Genomic DNA, 17302 nt, shown 5'->3' on the forward strand with positions numbered 1-17302 from the left:
AATGCTTGCTATACTACATATTTGTAGGACCTTGGACAAGATAATTATTCTCCACTGGGTGTCAGTTTGTATGTCAAAAAAAATGAATAGATTGGATTTAGAGTCACTTCTAACTCTAAATCATAACATGTGGTATTCTATTCTTGCAATGTTTACCAGAGATCTACATCCTGAGAATTGTTAGGGGTCAGAAAGTATTATGGGTAATATATTTTAGCAATAAATTCTCCTAAAATTTCTGAGCGAATAAATGGACCCAGATAGTCCTTGTTAATAGCTCAATATCTGCATAGTTGAAGGTGGCTAGTAGAACTAACAAAAGATCTATACTTGTCTCTAGGAGGTTTTATATTTTTATCAATGACTTGGATAAAGGCACAAAAAGCCTATTATATTTTCAGATGACACAAACCTGAAAGAAATATCAGATAGAACAAAATATAAAAAAGATAGTGAAAAGCTAGAATGGTGGAGCAGATGTAATAAGATAAAATTTAATAGAGAGAAATGTAAAGATCTACAATTGGGTTCAAAGAGTCAGTTTTATAGTTACACATATAATTTGAGATATGACTAGATAGAAAGTTCTTTGAATTGTTGAAAAGCTATTTAATGTGAATGTATTATGTGCTAAGCACTGTGCTAAATTATTTGAAAAAGAGGTGGGGATTTTAGTGAAATGGAAACTCAATAATACAAGTCAACAATGTGATATGGCTGCATTGGTCTTTGGCTACATTGAGAGAGGCTTGATGTCCAGAACACAGGGCATGCTGGTTCTATTGTATAAGTGCAGTAAAGACAGAGAGCCCTGGGCATGGAACCAGGAAACCCTGAAGTCAAATCTGGCCTCAGGCATTTACTAGCCATGTAATTCTGGGCAAGTCACTGTTTGCTTCAGTTTCCTTCTGTAAAATAAGGGTAAGCACTTGCCTCCCAAAGTTGTTCAGAGGATCAGATGAGATTATGTAAAACACTTTGTAATTAAAATACCTTGTAAACTATGAAGTGTTATATAGATGCTAGCTATTATTATTATTCTCATCATTCTCATCATTATTATCCCTATGGTTGTTATTTTGTCTCAGTCACAGTATATCTGGAGTACTGGCTTCAATTCCAGTTGCCACATTTTAATAAAGATTACCCTTGAGTGAATGAATGTCAAGGGATGAACATTTAAAATGAAGGGCCTAATTATAATGTCACAGTAGGAGTGGATAAAGGAACTAGGGAGGAAGAAGATATTTAAGGAAGTGGGGGAGGTATAGTGGAGAAGAGGAATTAGACTTATTTTTCTTGGTTCCAGAGGAAAAAACAAGGGTAATGTATGGAAATTAAAAGGAAGCAAATTTAGCTTTATGTAAGGATCTAATAAATGAATGGGTTGTTCCTAAGGTATTCCTTTCCTTTTATTCAGGGTGTTATAGCAAGGATTCTTGTTCAGTGACAGATCGGACTAGATGACCTCTGACATCTTTTCCAACTCTGAGATTCTCGGATTCCCTCAACAATACTGAGATTCAGTGATTTCCCCATTTCCTTTCTCAAAGCCAGGGCTTCATTGGACAATACCAAATAGCTGACCATCCATAGAAGGTAGATTTCAACACTTTCCCTCCACCCAGGAATGCATTCTGGGTTTTTTACCTCCCTCCTACTACCTGGTAAGTATTCAGGCTGTCAATATCATTATTACAATGGGCAGTGGCTAATATGGAACATTGATGAATGTTTTGGGAAATTAATGTATTTGGGAAAATATAATATACTATAAAAATGTTCATTAAGGTTTTTTTTTAAATTTCTGAATACTCATTCCCTACTGTGTGTATGTTGGATCATGAGGCTCTACTGAAAAAAAAATAAAACTTAATACACATCTTCTTTTTCCCTGTTTTAAAATGAGATAAAATACATGATAAAAAGTACTATGCAAGCATTTAAGTGCTATATAAATGCTAGGGATTATTATTCTTGTTATTTATTAATGTTATTAAAAGCCTAGATGAGGAAAATATTTAGATCGATACTTTCATATTACAATTTTATTCTTTTTAAAATGAATTTGTAAGCAAAATACCTACTTGAAATTTACATGTAACCATTAGTTGAAATGGATATGGAATGTCTACTTGCTACTAGTTATAATAAAAATACCTAATGAGGGCTAGAGAAGCTTAAGCTTTCAGTTAAACAAAGGGAACCGGAACCAATCCAGCAAGTCCCTAAAGCATTTTGAAAGCATAAAATTGCCTCAGAATAAACACAGAGGAAAATTAAGACTCTAGTTTGCCTGAGTCATAAACAAACATTAAACAACGTTTTCCAATATAGATTGGTACTTTTCTACAATTTTCAGTATTAGAGAGGTGCCTGCATGTGAGCTGACATGCCTAAAGTGAACCAGGCAGCATATGTCAGAGGCAGGCCTCAAACCCTCATCTTCATGATTCTAAGCTCACCTCTCCATCTACTGGCTATCTCTCCGTGAAGCAGAAAAGCACATGGACTAAAATCAAGACAGAATATCTTGACAGGAAGGGCCCTATGTGAGAAATCAGCAGGAAGAAGCTGGGCTTCCAGATGTCATGATCAGTTGTGTACTGTTCAAATCATTTCACTGACCTTTACCTCAGTTGTTTCATCTTTAAAATGACTGTTTCTCAGGGTTATTTGGAAACTAGATAAACAGTTATGAAGCTTCTATGTCTGTGATAAAATTACATAATCCATGTTTAAAAGGTATATACATAAGTAAATCATCAAAATACAACAGGCCTTTAGAACATGGCTTTGATGATTTCAAAGCAGAAAATGAAAACAGAACTAGTTTCCACATGGACAAGGGGCATGCATGTTTATTCTACTTATTTGAAGTCAGAGCCAAAAGTTCTAATGCTCTATAATTTGGAACAACCTTCGTTGCCTATTGACAAATGGACACGTAATAGAATCTAATTTACTAAAGTTTTGTTGAACAATTTCTTCAAGCAACATCCTACAAATGTAGCCTCCTCTTAATTCCGAGAGGAAAAAAAAAACACATGAGAATCAGCATTTGCAAAATTTTGTTTGGAAAAAAAAAAGGTGGAGCAGTGGATAGAGCACCGGCTCTGGATTCAGGAGGACCTGAGTTCAAATCCAGCCTCAGATACATAACACTTACTAGCTGTGTGATCCTGGGCAAGTCACTTAACCCCATTGCGTAGCCAAAAACAAAAACAAAAACAAAAAAAAGGGAAAAAAAATTAAAATACTGGGCAAGACACATCCCCATTGCCTAGGAAAAAAATAAATAAAAGAAAAAAATAAAATAAAGTTTGTTAGATTCTACTATTTTTTGAATTATCAGGGCTGAGCACAAATTCTCTGTTTTATTAAAAGAAGTTTTCTAAGCAAATAAAAAGAGTAAGTAAGATTTGAAATGGATTACCTTTGATACTTCTGGAAATAATTTTTTAAAAAATACATCATAAAATCTATTTAGATAATTGATGTACCAATTATCCATCAATCTTTTCAAGGTCTCTATCTACTAGGCAAAATATGCTGGCAAAACTAATTCCAGGTGCTATACTTGAAAGTACTAAAATGGTGTATTTCTTTGAAATTAAAACTGTATTTCAAAAAAATTATTCCATCAGCCAAGCATTTTATTATTCAGAAGAAGTACCCTGCTCCCCAGCCAGCCTAAAATTACAGTTAGAAAACATTTCACAGAAGGAAGGGACCACAGAGAGTATTTATTCTAATTCTCTCCTTTTATAGACAAAGTAACTGAGGTCTCATGAGGTTAAGTGCTAGAACCAGAACTAGAATTCCAATGCCCTGTTTCCCAGACCTGTGTTCTCTCTGCTATATCTCAACAGCATCTCCTGTGGTTTTACTTTATTTCTACAAGGCAATAGTTTTTGGTGAATAAAAATGAAGACAAATCATGAGTCAACTTTTTTTTTTCACTTTTATTTGCCCAAATGCAATACTTAAAAATCAAAGTTAAATGATCACATTTTAGCAGGAGCAAATTGGAGGGAACATGACCTCCTCCCTGGGAAGGGGGCCAAGATTGGGGGTAGGTCAGTTATGGCTCAGCTACCTACCAGCATCTTGCTGCTTTCCTTTTCATACGGACAGGAAAGCAGCAAGAGGACCCAGTTTTGAATGTCATGTCAAAATTATTCTCCTCCTTGACAGCCAGATCAAAACAGACAAGTAACCCTATTCTTCTTAAATGAAGAAAAAAGAGGCAGGGAGTTCTGTGAGATACTTACTTCTGCCTGTCCTCAATGGCAATGGATCTCTATGTATTTTTTAGATAGATTCAAAATACAATTGTCATAAATGGAGAATCTTGGCAAGGCCCATTAGCTGATATTATGCAAGATTTAGATTTCTAACTTGCAAGTACAGAAGACTTAGGCCATTGTAAGCCTGTTTCAATGAAACCATGGAAAAACTAAATGGCCGGATTTTCTCAATGCATTGCAATCCTCAAACACCAGTTCTGGCCCATAGAAAACATCCTGTTCAGAGAGCACAGCAGCACTTTTTTAGAGGTTTCTTCTCTAGACAAAGGACCCATTTTTCATTCTATCTTGTGTTATGCCCCAAGGAGCTACTCAGAACATGGAGCTTACCACTGACTCCAAAGGTAGCTCCAGGCTCTGATCAGTTCTGCTGAATTTAGCAGGATGTAGAGAAAGGAAAGCCTACCCAGAGGGTTAGGTGAAGGACAGGAAGCAGAGGTGCAACAGCCTAACAGTGCACCAGGCTTAGAGTCAAAAGATGGAGTCGTTCTTTGAAAGGCATCACTGACTTGCTACGTGTCACAAAATCTTGAGTTTTCAATTAATCATCAATAGAGCAGTGGAAATTTCTGCCTTAATGAACTCCTCTACAGAAGGTAAATTAGATAATGCTTTCAAGCAATTAACCATTAAACTTTATGGATAGCTTAGAAATAATCACCATATAAATATAATTTAATTTTATTATCAATATTATTAACATGATTATTAACATTATGCTGAATCAAAGGCTGAGAGTGAATAAACTGGGAAACTGTTTAGTATTAATCTCTAGCTTCTTTCAGCTTTAGAGAGATCAAATACTCAGAAATTCTTTGAAGGACATTTTGTGATGGTGAAATGTGCTAAACCTTTATCTATCTACAAAATACTTTCCAATGAGCTATAGGAGGAAGAGTACTGGGACTAGAGTCAGGAAACTTGAGTTTGAACCTCTGTTCTTCCAGAAACTTACTATGTGAGCATGGGTGAATCATTTAACTTTTCTAAGCTGTTCTTTTCCCATCTGTAAAATGGGGATATAAAATGCTCAGTTGCTCACTTTACCAGGTTGTAAGAAAATGCTTTGTAATTCTCAAAAAAACCCCACAAAAACAAAACACTACATAATACCCTAGATTTGGAGCTGAGAAGAGACCTTCCTTTCTTATTTCAAAGATGAAGAAATTAAGCATGGGAAGATTAAATGATTTTCTCAAGGTCACACCTATTGTATCAGAGGAGAAACTTGAACTTGGATATTCTAATGCCACAATTATTGATCCCATATGCCAGAGCTGTTATTATTCTTTCACAAATCATGGCAAGCTACAGCTGCCACATGGAAAATTTAAATACCATATAAACTCAATAGTAGCCATTTTGTTATCACTATCTTTTCTTAGTCCTTATCTTTCTAGAACTGTCTATAGCATTTGGCATTTTTGATCTCCCTTTCCTCCTGGACACTCTCACCATTCTGTTTTGTTTTGTGATGCTGCTCTGTCTTGGTTCAGTTTCTGTCTGACTGCTCCTTTGGAGAATTATCATCCAGGTCATAACTCCTAAATGTGGTTCTGTCCCAAGTCTCCTCCTTGGGCTCTCTTCTTATCTCATCACATCCAGTGAGTTCAATTACCATCTCTGTGAAAATGACCCCCAGATCTCTATGTCCAGACTTACTGTCTCTCATACGTCATAACACTGATCACCACTCCTGGGTAATAAAATATTGTATATATGCCTCAAAGGTATTTAACTTCATTTTTTGTTTGTTTGTTTTTGGCAATTGGGCTTATGTGACTTGCCAGGGTCTCATAGCTAGTAAGTATCTGAGGTCAGATTTGAACTCAGCTCCTCCTGACTCCAGGGCTGATGCTTTATCCACTGCACCACTTAGCTGCCCCCATTTCACCACATTGTGTACATAAGAGAACTCATTATTTCTCCTCTAAATTGAGACTTCTTTCCATCTTCTTTATTTCTATGAAAGTTAATTCATTCTTCCATCCAACCAAGTTTATAATCTCAGATGTCCTTAACTCTACTCTCCACTACCATCCCTCACGTAGAGTCTCATCAGTTTTACCTCACAATGTCTTTCATACTCATCCCTTTCTCTCTATTCACATAGGTACCATCTTGATGAGGTTCTTATCTGGACCACTGCAATAATCTTTCAATTGGCCTCCCTTCCTCATATTCCATCCTCTTTATAAATTTTATATTTTAGATAAAACAGCTTACTTGCTATTACTTGAATATGATTGTCTATCTCCTATATCTGTGCCTTGACACTAACGGACTAACAAGCCTGAAACAAACTCCTTTCTCTCCTCTGCCTCTTGTGATTCCCAGCTTCATTTAAAGCTCAGCTCTTTTTTTTACTTGAGGCTTTCTTAATTTTGGTTCCATGTAATATCCATCCACTTCTAATACAAAATCATAGATTTAAAAGTGGAAATGACCCCATGAGCCATCTAGTGCAGCTCCCTCATTCTATAGATAAGGACATGTGATTTATAGAGGCTAAGTGGCTAAGGTAGAAAAAGTGCTGGGCTTGGGGGAGTGGGGGTCAGAGAGACCTGGGTACAAACCCTGCCTCTTCTATCTGTATTACTCTCTGTAATGAGAAGAAATATGTACACACCACTCAAACTCTCTGAATATCACTTTCCTCATTTGTAAAATGGGGGTAATAAAACTTGTATTACCTAGTACACATTATCTAATATCTAGCTAACAACTGTAGTACCAACCTCTCATGCATGTGGTGATGTTAAAATGAGATACACTATATAAAATGCTTTACAAACTTTAAAACACGATATAAGTAATGGATAAAAAATGCTAATCTTTAATTTCCATTGGCATAATTCTGAGAAGACAAATTATACTTTGGAGTGGTGGGTTTTTGTTGTTATTGTTATTTTTTAGGAATCAGGCTGTGAATGACTTTAAGATATTCAAGATTCTCTGTCCCATGCAGATTTCTGTCCCACCACGTGTGTATAGAATAAGAGCCTCAGAGCTTTCCCAGATTTTATTTGCATCACAGGTTTGGGTCTCAACATTAATTAGGTCTTAAAGATGGTCCTGCAGCAATGATTAAGTCTCTTCTTAATGGTCAGAATTTATGTAAAATTCACTGTAATTAAAAACTGCTTTATAAATGCATTATCTTATATATGTAATATCATATATATGCATATTTCTTACTTTCAAAGCATTTTTAGAAGAAAGAGATTTGGAGCTAGAAGGAAAAACATAAGCCATCTAAAGTACATTTGCTATTTTAAGGATGATGATGTGAGGCCCAGAGCATTAAGTAATTTGCCCAAGGTGATACAGGGAGCAAGTAGCAGAGCTCAAGTTTGAACTTAGGTTCTCTATCTCTTGTCTCCAACATGCTTTCCCCTGTACCATGGTGCCTCACATGCAGCATCTCATTTCCTCCCCACAAAAGCACCATGAGTTATTCAGGAACAAGTACAACAAAACCAAACAAAACAAAGGATAAGAAAGGCAAAATGTAAATTTACTGAGTCCCTGTTCTAGATTCTTCCCACTATATTGTCTAATTACATAATGGCACAGATGGTGACCAATAACCTCGACTGACAAAGTGACCCCATCCTAAATAAACCAGAGACTGACAACTAGTTCGTCATAAGCTCATGGATTTAGAACTGAAAGAAACCTTTGAGCTCATCTAGCTCAACTCTTCACTGTACAGATGAAAAAGTAAGGCCAAGAAAGGTGAAATGAATTGTCCAAAGTCACATGAGAGTAAGTAGAAGAGACAATCTGAATGCTAGGCTTTTGACTCTAAAACCCGTCTTCCTTATGGAGAGCACAGCGCTCTCCATACCCTTTGTAGAAAGAATGTGAAGAAAAGTAATTCCTCCATTAGCTGGTAATCTATAAAGAAGTCATGGATGTTCTTCTGCAAGTACCCACACTTATCATTCCAAATATTAAAAAAAAACAAAACACCATCCAGTGTCACCAAACTGAATGCCTGTAGCACCAAATATCAATATTGGCAATGAATGATATAAATGCATGAATTTTTTGTTTGTAATATGCTGATAATTACCTATGGATTAATTAATTTGGCTATCTCAACAATCATATATCATCCTAAGTGCTTCGTGGATTCTTCTAATTACAGTAAATTGGTTTAACGTTTTAAAAAATCTCTAGAGATTAATCTAGGATGCAGTGCTCACACAGCTTTCGAGGTCCTTAAGTTATTAAGGAGCAGTTAATTTGAAATCCTACAAAGATTATTGTCTCTCCCTCAGGGTAGATTCTTCTTTTATTGGGAACAGCAGCTCTAGAATGAACATCCATGTGATTTCCCTACCTGCGCGAGCTATAAAAAGGGCATCTCTTCAGGGGGATCTTGGCCACGTGCTCCTGAAGACCCACAAACAGAACACTTTGGCTGTGCAGAATCTGTAGGCTCCTGATGGGCTCCGTCTGCCTCTCAGGGAAGAGCTCAATCTCCTCAAGCAAACAGCTGCTGGAAGTCAGGTTCATTGGGGCCAGGACCTTCTTAATTGTGCCATAATCTGCAAAGAGAATGGGGTGGGGGAAAGAAACACCCAGGGTGAGTCATGTTGGCACTGATTTGCCTCTTCACATCTGCCTACTGGCTCCCCCTGCCTCCTTCAGATCTCAGTTCAAATGCTAACTTCTTCAGGTGATCTGTTTCAGTCTCCTCAGCTTCTGGTACCTTTCCTTCCAAGTTTCTAACCTTTTTATGTATCATATGGATCCATTAGCGGTCTAATAAAACATCTGGAACCCTTCTCATAAAATGTTTTTAAAATACAGAAAATAAAATATAGAGTTACAGAAGAAGCTAATTATATTGAACATATATAACATAATGAAATACAGTTAACATTTTTTAAGTTCATAGACTCCAAGATAAAAACATATGCTTAAAGTTACTGTTGACTTAGACTGTTTATATATTGTGTATTCCCAGCTATTGACATGGTGTCTCTCCCATCAGATTAAAAGCTTCATGGTAACAGGTAATGACTATTGTTGATGATGATGATGTTACTGTTGTTATTTTCTCTTTCTTTATAGCTCCAGCTTTTATCATAGTGACTGCCTCATTGTGAGCATTAAGTAAATGCTTGATGACTGATTGTTGATTGAATAGAACACAGGTAATTAATATTTTAAAACAGATTTTCCTATTAACCGGAATTCTACAATACTAGGGGTAGTATTTTATATATGAGGGGTGTCACGAGGAAGGCTTAATAGAACGGGTAGCCATAGGTTAATCTTTGAAGAACAGAAAGAAACTAAAAGGGGGAGGCATTGATTCTAGGCATAAATAAAATGAGCACAGGTCTGGAGGCAAAAAGGGGCAGGTAGGTGTCACACTGGATACAAACCTGGGCCTGGAGTCAGGAAGATCTGAGTTCAAACCCAGCCTAAGACACTTACTAGCTGTATAACCCTGGGAAAGTCACTTAACCCTGTTTGTCTCAATTTCTTTATCTATAAAATGAGCTGGAGACAGAAATGACAAACCACTCCAGTATCCTTGCCAAGAAAACTCCAAATGGGGTCATGATAAGTTGGACATGTCTGAAACAACTAAACAGCAAAAAAAAAAAAAAAGAAAAAAAGAGGCAGGACTACAAAATATTTTCAGCAAGTAATCCAGTTTCACTAGAATTTAGGAGTTGGCAAACTAGACTTTTGTGTGGCTATAAACTACAAATGGCTTTTACATTTTCAAATAAAGTTTTATTGCATTTAAAAGCTCACAGACTGTGCAAAACATGTTGCATATTTGTCCCTTCTCCTCTAGTTTTCCTACCTCTGGACTAGATCATCAGAATATGCAGAGAGCACTCAGATGAGTCTGGAAAGCAAGGCTTCCAGAAGATTATAGAGAAAATTGTTGTCAAACCAACAAATATGAACTTGGTGTACAGTAAGCACTTAATAAATGTTTGTTGATCGATTAATTTACTCAATAAGAAAAGGGAATCATTGAAGATATTTTAGCTGAACAGTTACATGAACAGATCTTGGCATTAGGAAGATTAGTATCTTTGTGATGTGAAGAATGGATTAGAGACAGGAAAAGTTATTAGGTAGTGATTTCAGTGTTCTAGGTGGGTAGTAATGACAGGACAGTATTAGAAAGGTATAGTGGAAAGAAGGGATGGAAGCACAAGATGCTGTCTACTTAGAATCAACAAGATTTGAGAATTAATAAATTTCACTTGCATGGAAGTTTAAACATTGTAGAGTGTTTTACAGCAATCATCTCATTTGAACCTCACAACAACCACAAGACGTAAGTATGATAGGTATTATTATACCCATTTTACAGTTGAGTAAACTGAGTCTTAGAGGTTAAATGTGGTCACACAGGTAATAAGTATTGTCCATGTCTTCCAGACTCCAAGTTCAGAACTCTAACTACTGTGCCTGGCTAACTCTAAACAGATGAGGTATAAAGATGAATGAAAGGGAAGGGACAAAAATAATCATAGGGTTTCAACCATCACAGCCTGGATGAATGATATTACGCAGATAGAAGATGTCACAGATCCAAAGATAAATAGAATAAAATGATTGTACCCAGCTGGGATGAATCTGGCTTTACCATAAGATGCTGAAGATTGTTTTCATATACTACTTTCTATTGATCATTTTTTCTCAGAGTGGGGAAGAGGTGTTAAATCTCTAACTTACAAATAAATAAGTTTCACTTTATTTTGTTCAAACTCAGTAAATAATTTATTTATTTAGAGAACTTAGGAGGGAGAGCAGGGGAACAATTAACTAGGAGACCACATATGGAAGAAATTAAGTTAATGCTTAGTTAACTATAATTTTTGAGCAACCACCTTTTCCTCTGCTTTCTTCCATCCCATCTGGAAATGAAGCTTTGCTTGAACTGTGCATAAAATGGACTACTGAACATAAATAGGAGTATTAATACAATTACTGATAGATATAGTTACTGATAATAAGATATGGACGAACTCACACCTCTGTTTTCCACTAAGCCGCTTACACAATGGACTATAGTTTTTCACACTGAGAATTTTTCACAGGATATAACTTCTGAATTAGTTTTTAAAACCTTTCATAAGAAAAGAAACTACCACAAATCCTAATTATTAGTTATGGATGCCTTTTTGAGATTCACAATAGATAACAAGATAATGGATAATGAGTCATGAGCAATCCTCTACCATCAAATATAAAAAGTCTATGTTCATCTGTAGACATGAAGGCTTGGAGGTCAGGGATGTGTTGGGTCTGAGTCAAGAACTCTGAGGGAAAGCTAAAAAAGTGCCATAATCATATGCACTAGGGGAGGATGAGGAAAGTGAACAATACAACTCCATCATACTGAACCTTGCTAGACAATACAGATCTGGTTATACTAAAAAATATGATTTTTTTCATGTATACAAGGATATAGGATAAATATTTCTGTATCAGAAAAAACTTATAATGGGAGTGATATCCTTAGGCTATGACACCAATATTATAAAACTGTTCTATATCATACATTTCAAAATCACAAGGTTTACTTTAAAATTTAAAAGTCATATGTTTTGTAATGATAAAGATTACTTGGATTAAAAATAACAGAGGTTAAAACAAAAGTTATTGCAAACAAAGTATAATATAAGCAACATGGACAGAAAAGAGAAATAGATGAGGAGTTTGGAAAACAGATCATGATGATAACAATGGACATGTTAGAGCTGTGATAGAAAATATCAATTATCTAGACAAATACTGGAGCTCCCTCATTTTCCCAAGTAGAGTAGATAATAATTTTTGTCTTGCCATACTGATAACTTCATCATTCAAATGGAGGATGAACCAAGAAGGGAAACATATTCTAAATTTTATTTTCATCGAAAAAGAGGAACTGGTTTCAAAGGTAAAAAAATTATCGGAGCCTTATAAGAAAATGATATAATTCAATTGCAGGATTTTTGACAGGAGGAAAGGAAAGGCAGGCATAGTTTGACATAATGCTGGGTTTTTGGTTTGTTTTGTTCTGTTCTTTTGTTTGAGGAAGAAGATTTCAAAGGATTTCAAGCAGAATCCCAAGAAAAATAACAGCATGGGGGAACTCAGCCTAAAAGGGATGGGGAGGTCTTAAGAGAAATTTTTGTTTTCTAAAGAGACTTAACTGGATGCACAGAGAGCTTAAAAGATGAGTAAAAAGATGGAAGCAAGGGCAGGTAATGTATGCCAAACAAGTTTATATTATCCCATAATAGTGTGAAGAATGCTAAAGCTTAGAATGAAGTGAGACTGGTGAGGAAAGCTAAGGGAAACAAAAAAAAGGTAAATAATTTAAGTTTAATATATTTAATAATTTAATATAAATAATTTAATATAATTTATTATATTTAATTTACATATTGGTAAAAAGAGGATAAAAGCATAGCAAGGTGTGATGACCTATTGATAGTGGAAGATATAGAAAAGACAGTATGTATTATTCATTTTGTTTTTTTCTATGCCAAAGAAAATTGTCTTTGTACTAGATAAAAAAGAGAAGAAACAAAAATGAGTGGGGAGTTATCAACAGAGTACCTAGCTGTCCTGGATGAGTTGAAGTCCTGAACATATATGATCTGTGTACTCAGGTTCTACAATAATGGTAGATGAAAGATCATGAAGAATAGGAGAGAAATCCCAGAATAAGACAAGCATAATCATCTTGAATTTTGAAAAAGCATAGAGAGTGGAAGGTGAGCTATATGTAAGCCAGTGGAATTAATTCATCAAAAGCAGCCCATACTAAATGAATCTCATTTTCTTTTTGGACAGGGTTACCCATGTATCAGAGGAATGCTATAGATGTTGTTTTTCTAAATTCTAGAAAAGCATTGGATAAAGTCCCCTTTACCTTTCTTATAGACAAGTAGAAGATATGTCAACTGGATCATTATAGCTAGCTGGATTTGAAACTGGTTGAATGAATAAATGAAATGATTAGTTATTAATGATTTGAAGGGAATATTCTAGAGATTAGTGCTTGGCCTGCGCTAACACTTTTATCAGTGTCTTACATAAAGGCATAAAGACATGCTTACCAAATTTTTAGATAACACAAAGCTGGGAAGGATAGACAGCTAACATAGCAGATATCAGAGTAAGGAACCAAAAATGACCTTGACAGATTAGAACAATAGGTTGAATTTTACAAAAATTCATAATAGAAATAAATGGCAAATCTTAGACTTGAAAAAAAATTATTGTCACAAGTTAAATATGAATTAGGCATGGTCTGAAAAACAATTTTCTGGAAAGATCTGAGAGGTTTAGTGGACTCCATATTTAATATGGGTCAAATGATTTGCTTTCTCATTGAAAATAATTAATGTAATTATAGACTCTATGTAGGGAGGCATAGTACATAGGATTAGGAAGGTGGTAGCCCTGTTGTACTCCTTCCTGGTTATAACCTTTCTGGATCATTGTGTGCAATTCTACTGGTAAAATTTTAGGAATCTCTTTGATAAGGAAAGTATTCAAAGTATGGGAAACCAACCAAGAGTGTGGTGGGCCTCATTATTATGCCTCATGAAAATCAGTTGAAGTAACTGGACATGTTTGGATTGGAGATTTTTTGAGGGATCAATGAGCAATTTTCATGTGCTTGAAGGGTTGTCATGTACAAAAATGAATATACATGGTTTGTTTGGATCCAGAGGAAAAAATTGGAACAATAGTTGGGAATTATGAAGAAATAAGTTTAGTACTGATATAAGGAAACATTTCTAATAATTAGAATTTTCTAAATGTAAAGTGGGCAGTCTCAAGTGGTTTCCCCCTCACTAGAAGTTTAAAAGCAAAGAGAGTATGACCATTTGTTGGGGATGTGGCATAGCAGATTATTGTCTGAGTATGGATTGGGCTAGATGGCCTGTGAAAGCCCTACCAACTCTGAGATTCTGTGATTGTTAAATTCTATGTGACACTCCTGTGGCAATGTTAGGTAGTCACATGGGAGGATCACCAACCAGATTTGGTTCTCCGATTCTACATAGACATGAGGCATAGCCATCCATAAACTGAGGATCCTGATGAAAAATAATTGTTTGATAGAGTTTCAAACTAAGAAATTTAGAAAAATAGATTGCTATTGGAAGTAAAAAAAAAATTTCCACAACTGTCTGAACTCTTAATATTTCACATTAAATACAGTAACCAGAGGCAAAGGCAAACAAAAATTAACTTCAGGGACGATAGATAAAAACCATTGGAATATTTCTTTTAAAAAAAATTGACCACCACTAGCAACAACAGACAATAATTACCTTCTGTCAGCCATTATTTGAACTCTGCAAGATAAGAATGCTGCCTAAACCCTGAAACCCATGTTGAAAATAATGCTAATTGGACAATTATTACTTTCCTAAATTTTTGTATGATACTAGGATTTCCTTTCTGTGTTAACATAAGCTACAAAATATGTTACACACAAAATTCTTAATTTACGTGTTTGCAGTTACCTCTAAATTTAAATGAAAAACACAAAGATCCCTAGTTTCTATTACACATTTCTAACTTATTCTACCTTTTTGTGCATTTGATGTTTCAAAGTCTTGAATTGTTTATTTATGTGCACTATAATACCAAAAAAATAACTGAATTAATCTTAAAATTTGCATGAAGAAAAATTCCATTGTATTCTTTCTATAGGTCATCTTTTAAAAATGTATTACAAGAGTCAGGCATGCGATTCAATTTAAATGGGACTTACACAGGCAAAAGACCGATAACAAAATCTTAAGGGAATAGTTACTGAAAGCTTCTCACAGGTGTGACAATGTATAATAATTATGAGACTAGTTTCTGCAAGGCTGATGGAGTGTTTTTGTATTTTTATTTTATTCTGGAAATCCTTTGGCATACACAAAACTGAACCAACTGGGAAGGGAGATGAAGGATCTCAATGTTCTTCTGATCCATTAGAAGATACCATCTGTTACCCATCTGCACTAAAAGTGTATGTGGAATTAACTTCACAATATAATATGATCTCATGGCCACAGATACCATGTTGCATTTCATCTAAAATTCTGACACTGGTCTGCCTAGGGGACATGAATGAATGACATTTGTCTTTTCTTCTTCTCTATTCCATTTGTTTAGTAAACTAGAACTGCAAAGATAAGGCCAAATAATTAACAGAAAATAAGATGTGTATTTTGGTTATATGGGTAACATTTGTTGAAGAGAAAGGAAAATGCACTACTGCAACACAGGAGGAAACAGGTCAATGAAATACATTTTCCACAAAACCAATGTTCACATACTTAAACAAGATAAGCAGAAATGTCTGTTTGTGATGAAGTAACAAAATCTCTTGGCCAAAAAAATAGTAAGTTGTAGGTATAAAAAAATCCATAGTATTGAATGTGCTGGTGACTGATAACTTGCGTGGAAGACCAAAGGTAAAAATGATTGCTGAAATAAAAAAGGAGATAAAAAGGAAATACAGTAATAATGCAGAAAATTGTTTGGATTTGCAGAATCAGTGTCATTAGAAGGAGGATAAAAGAAAAAAGAAAACCTCATAGAAAACTAGCGCTACAAAATACAAATTGATATGATGGTGTATGAAATAGAAAAATCAATTTAAAATATGTCCATTTGTTAGGAGGCAAATATTTAAGCAATACTTATTGAAAGCAGAGTGCAGAACTTGAAAAGGACAGTAAGATGTGAACATAGGAAAATAAATCTGGCTTCCTAGGAAGAATTCCAAAGAAAAATGATGAAAAAAGAATGATTAGCAAAAAACAGTTGAAGGACAATATACTAGGTTAAAAATAATTGTTAAAAACAGCACCGGGGCAGCTAGGTGGCACAGTGGATAGAGCACCAGCCCTGAAGTCAAGAGGACCTGAGTTCAAATCCAGGCTCAGACCAAACACTTGACACTTGCTAGCTGTGTGACCCTGGGCAAGTCACTTAACCCCAATTGCCTAAAAATAAGTAAATAAATAAAAAAAAAAATAAATAAATAAATAAATAAATAAATAAATAAATGCACACACACACACCACACACACACACACACACACACACACACATAAAAACAGCCCTGGGGCTCTTTCTGGTGGCACCCAAAGATGAAGGTCTTATTCACCCAATGAATGGGCAACATCCAAACAAATTGGGTGGGAAAAGATCTTTTCTGCCTTTCCCCTTTAGGCCTTGCAACTCCAAGAAATGTTCTAGAGGTTTTGGTAATTTATCTTTTTCAATTCTATGTGTAAGATATGGAATCCTGGACTAGGAGCTTGAGTCATGATGACCTTGGAGCTAGAATTCTAGACTAGACAAAGCTGATTTGAGAAACCCAGGAGGTCACTGTACTTAGAACTTTTGGGAACCAATTTAAACTGTGAACCTAATTCCCTTCCCCTTCCACAGAAATTGAGGTGGCTTAGGGGAAATTATATGCCGCAGACAGTTGTGGGGTTTTTTTTGGGGGGAGGGGAAGAAGAGGAGGAAGAATGCTTGCTTGTTTGCTCTTGCTATACCGTTGAATTAAATATTTCTTTATAAAAACTAAAAATAAATAAAAATACATAGGACCATGGGATAAATAAAGAAAAAAAAGGCAGAATAATGCAAATCTTGTGGTACAAAAAAAAGGTTATTTAGCAAAGTTTTGAGTAAAGCTTTGCTGAGCATTTTCCAAAAATATACTTCTTTAAAATGTTATAACTCCTTCTAGTATGCACAAGAGCTTAGAATACCAGCCATTATTATACATTTTTTTGGTTTTGTTTTGTTTATTTTTTTGGTGAGGCAACTGGGGTTAAATGACTTGCCCAGAGTCATACAGCTAAAGAGTGTTATGTGTCTGAGGCTGGATTTGAACACAGGTCCTCCTGACTCCCAGGCTGGAGCTCTATCCACTGCACCATCTAGCTGCCCCTCCCAGTCATTATTGTTAAAATATCTACTAA

General features: G+C 35.4%; 1 protein-coding gene across 1 annotated transcript in view; it reads right to left on the reverse strand.

Moving 5' to 3' along the window:
* The window catches only part of SEMA5A (semaphorin 5A), a 627229-nt gene that overhangs the window by 155195 nt on the left and 454732 nt on the right, over positions 1–17302 (reverse strand). The window contains 1 exon segment of the mRNA XM_021004419.2: positions 8659–8866. Coding sequence (XP_020860078.1) covers positions 8659–8866 — 208 coding nt within the window.

This window comes from Phascolarctos cinereus, unplaced genomic scaffold (assembly GCF_003287225.1).
Source record: "Phascolarctos cinereus isolate Bilbo 61053 unplaced genomic scaffold, phaCin_HiC Scaffold_4;HRSCAF=312, whole genome shotgun sequence".
NCBI lineage: Eukaryota > Metazoa > Chordata > Mammalia > Diprotodontia > Phascolarctidae > Phascolarctos > Phascolarctos cinereus.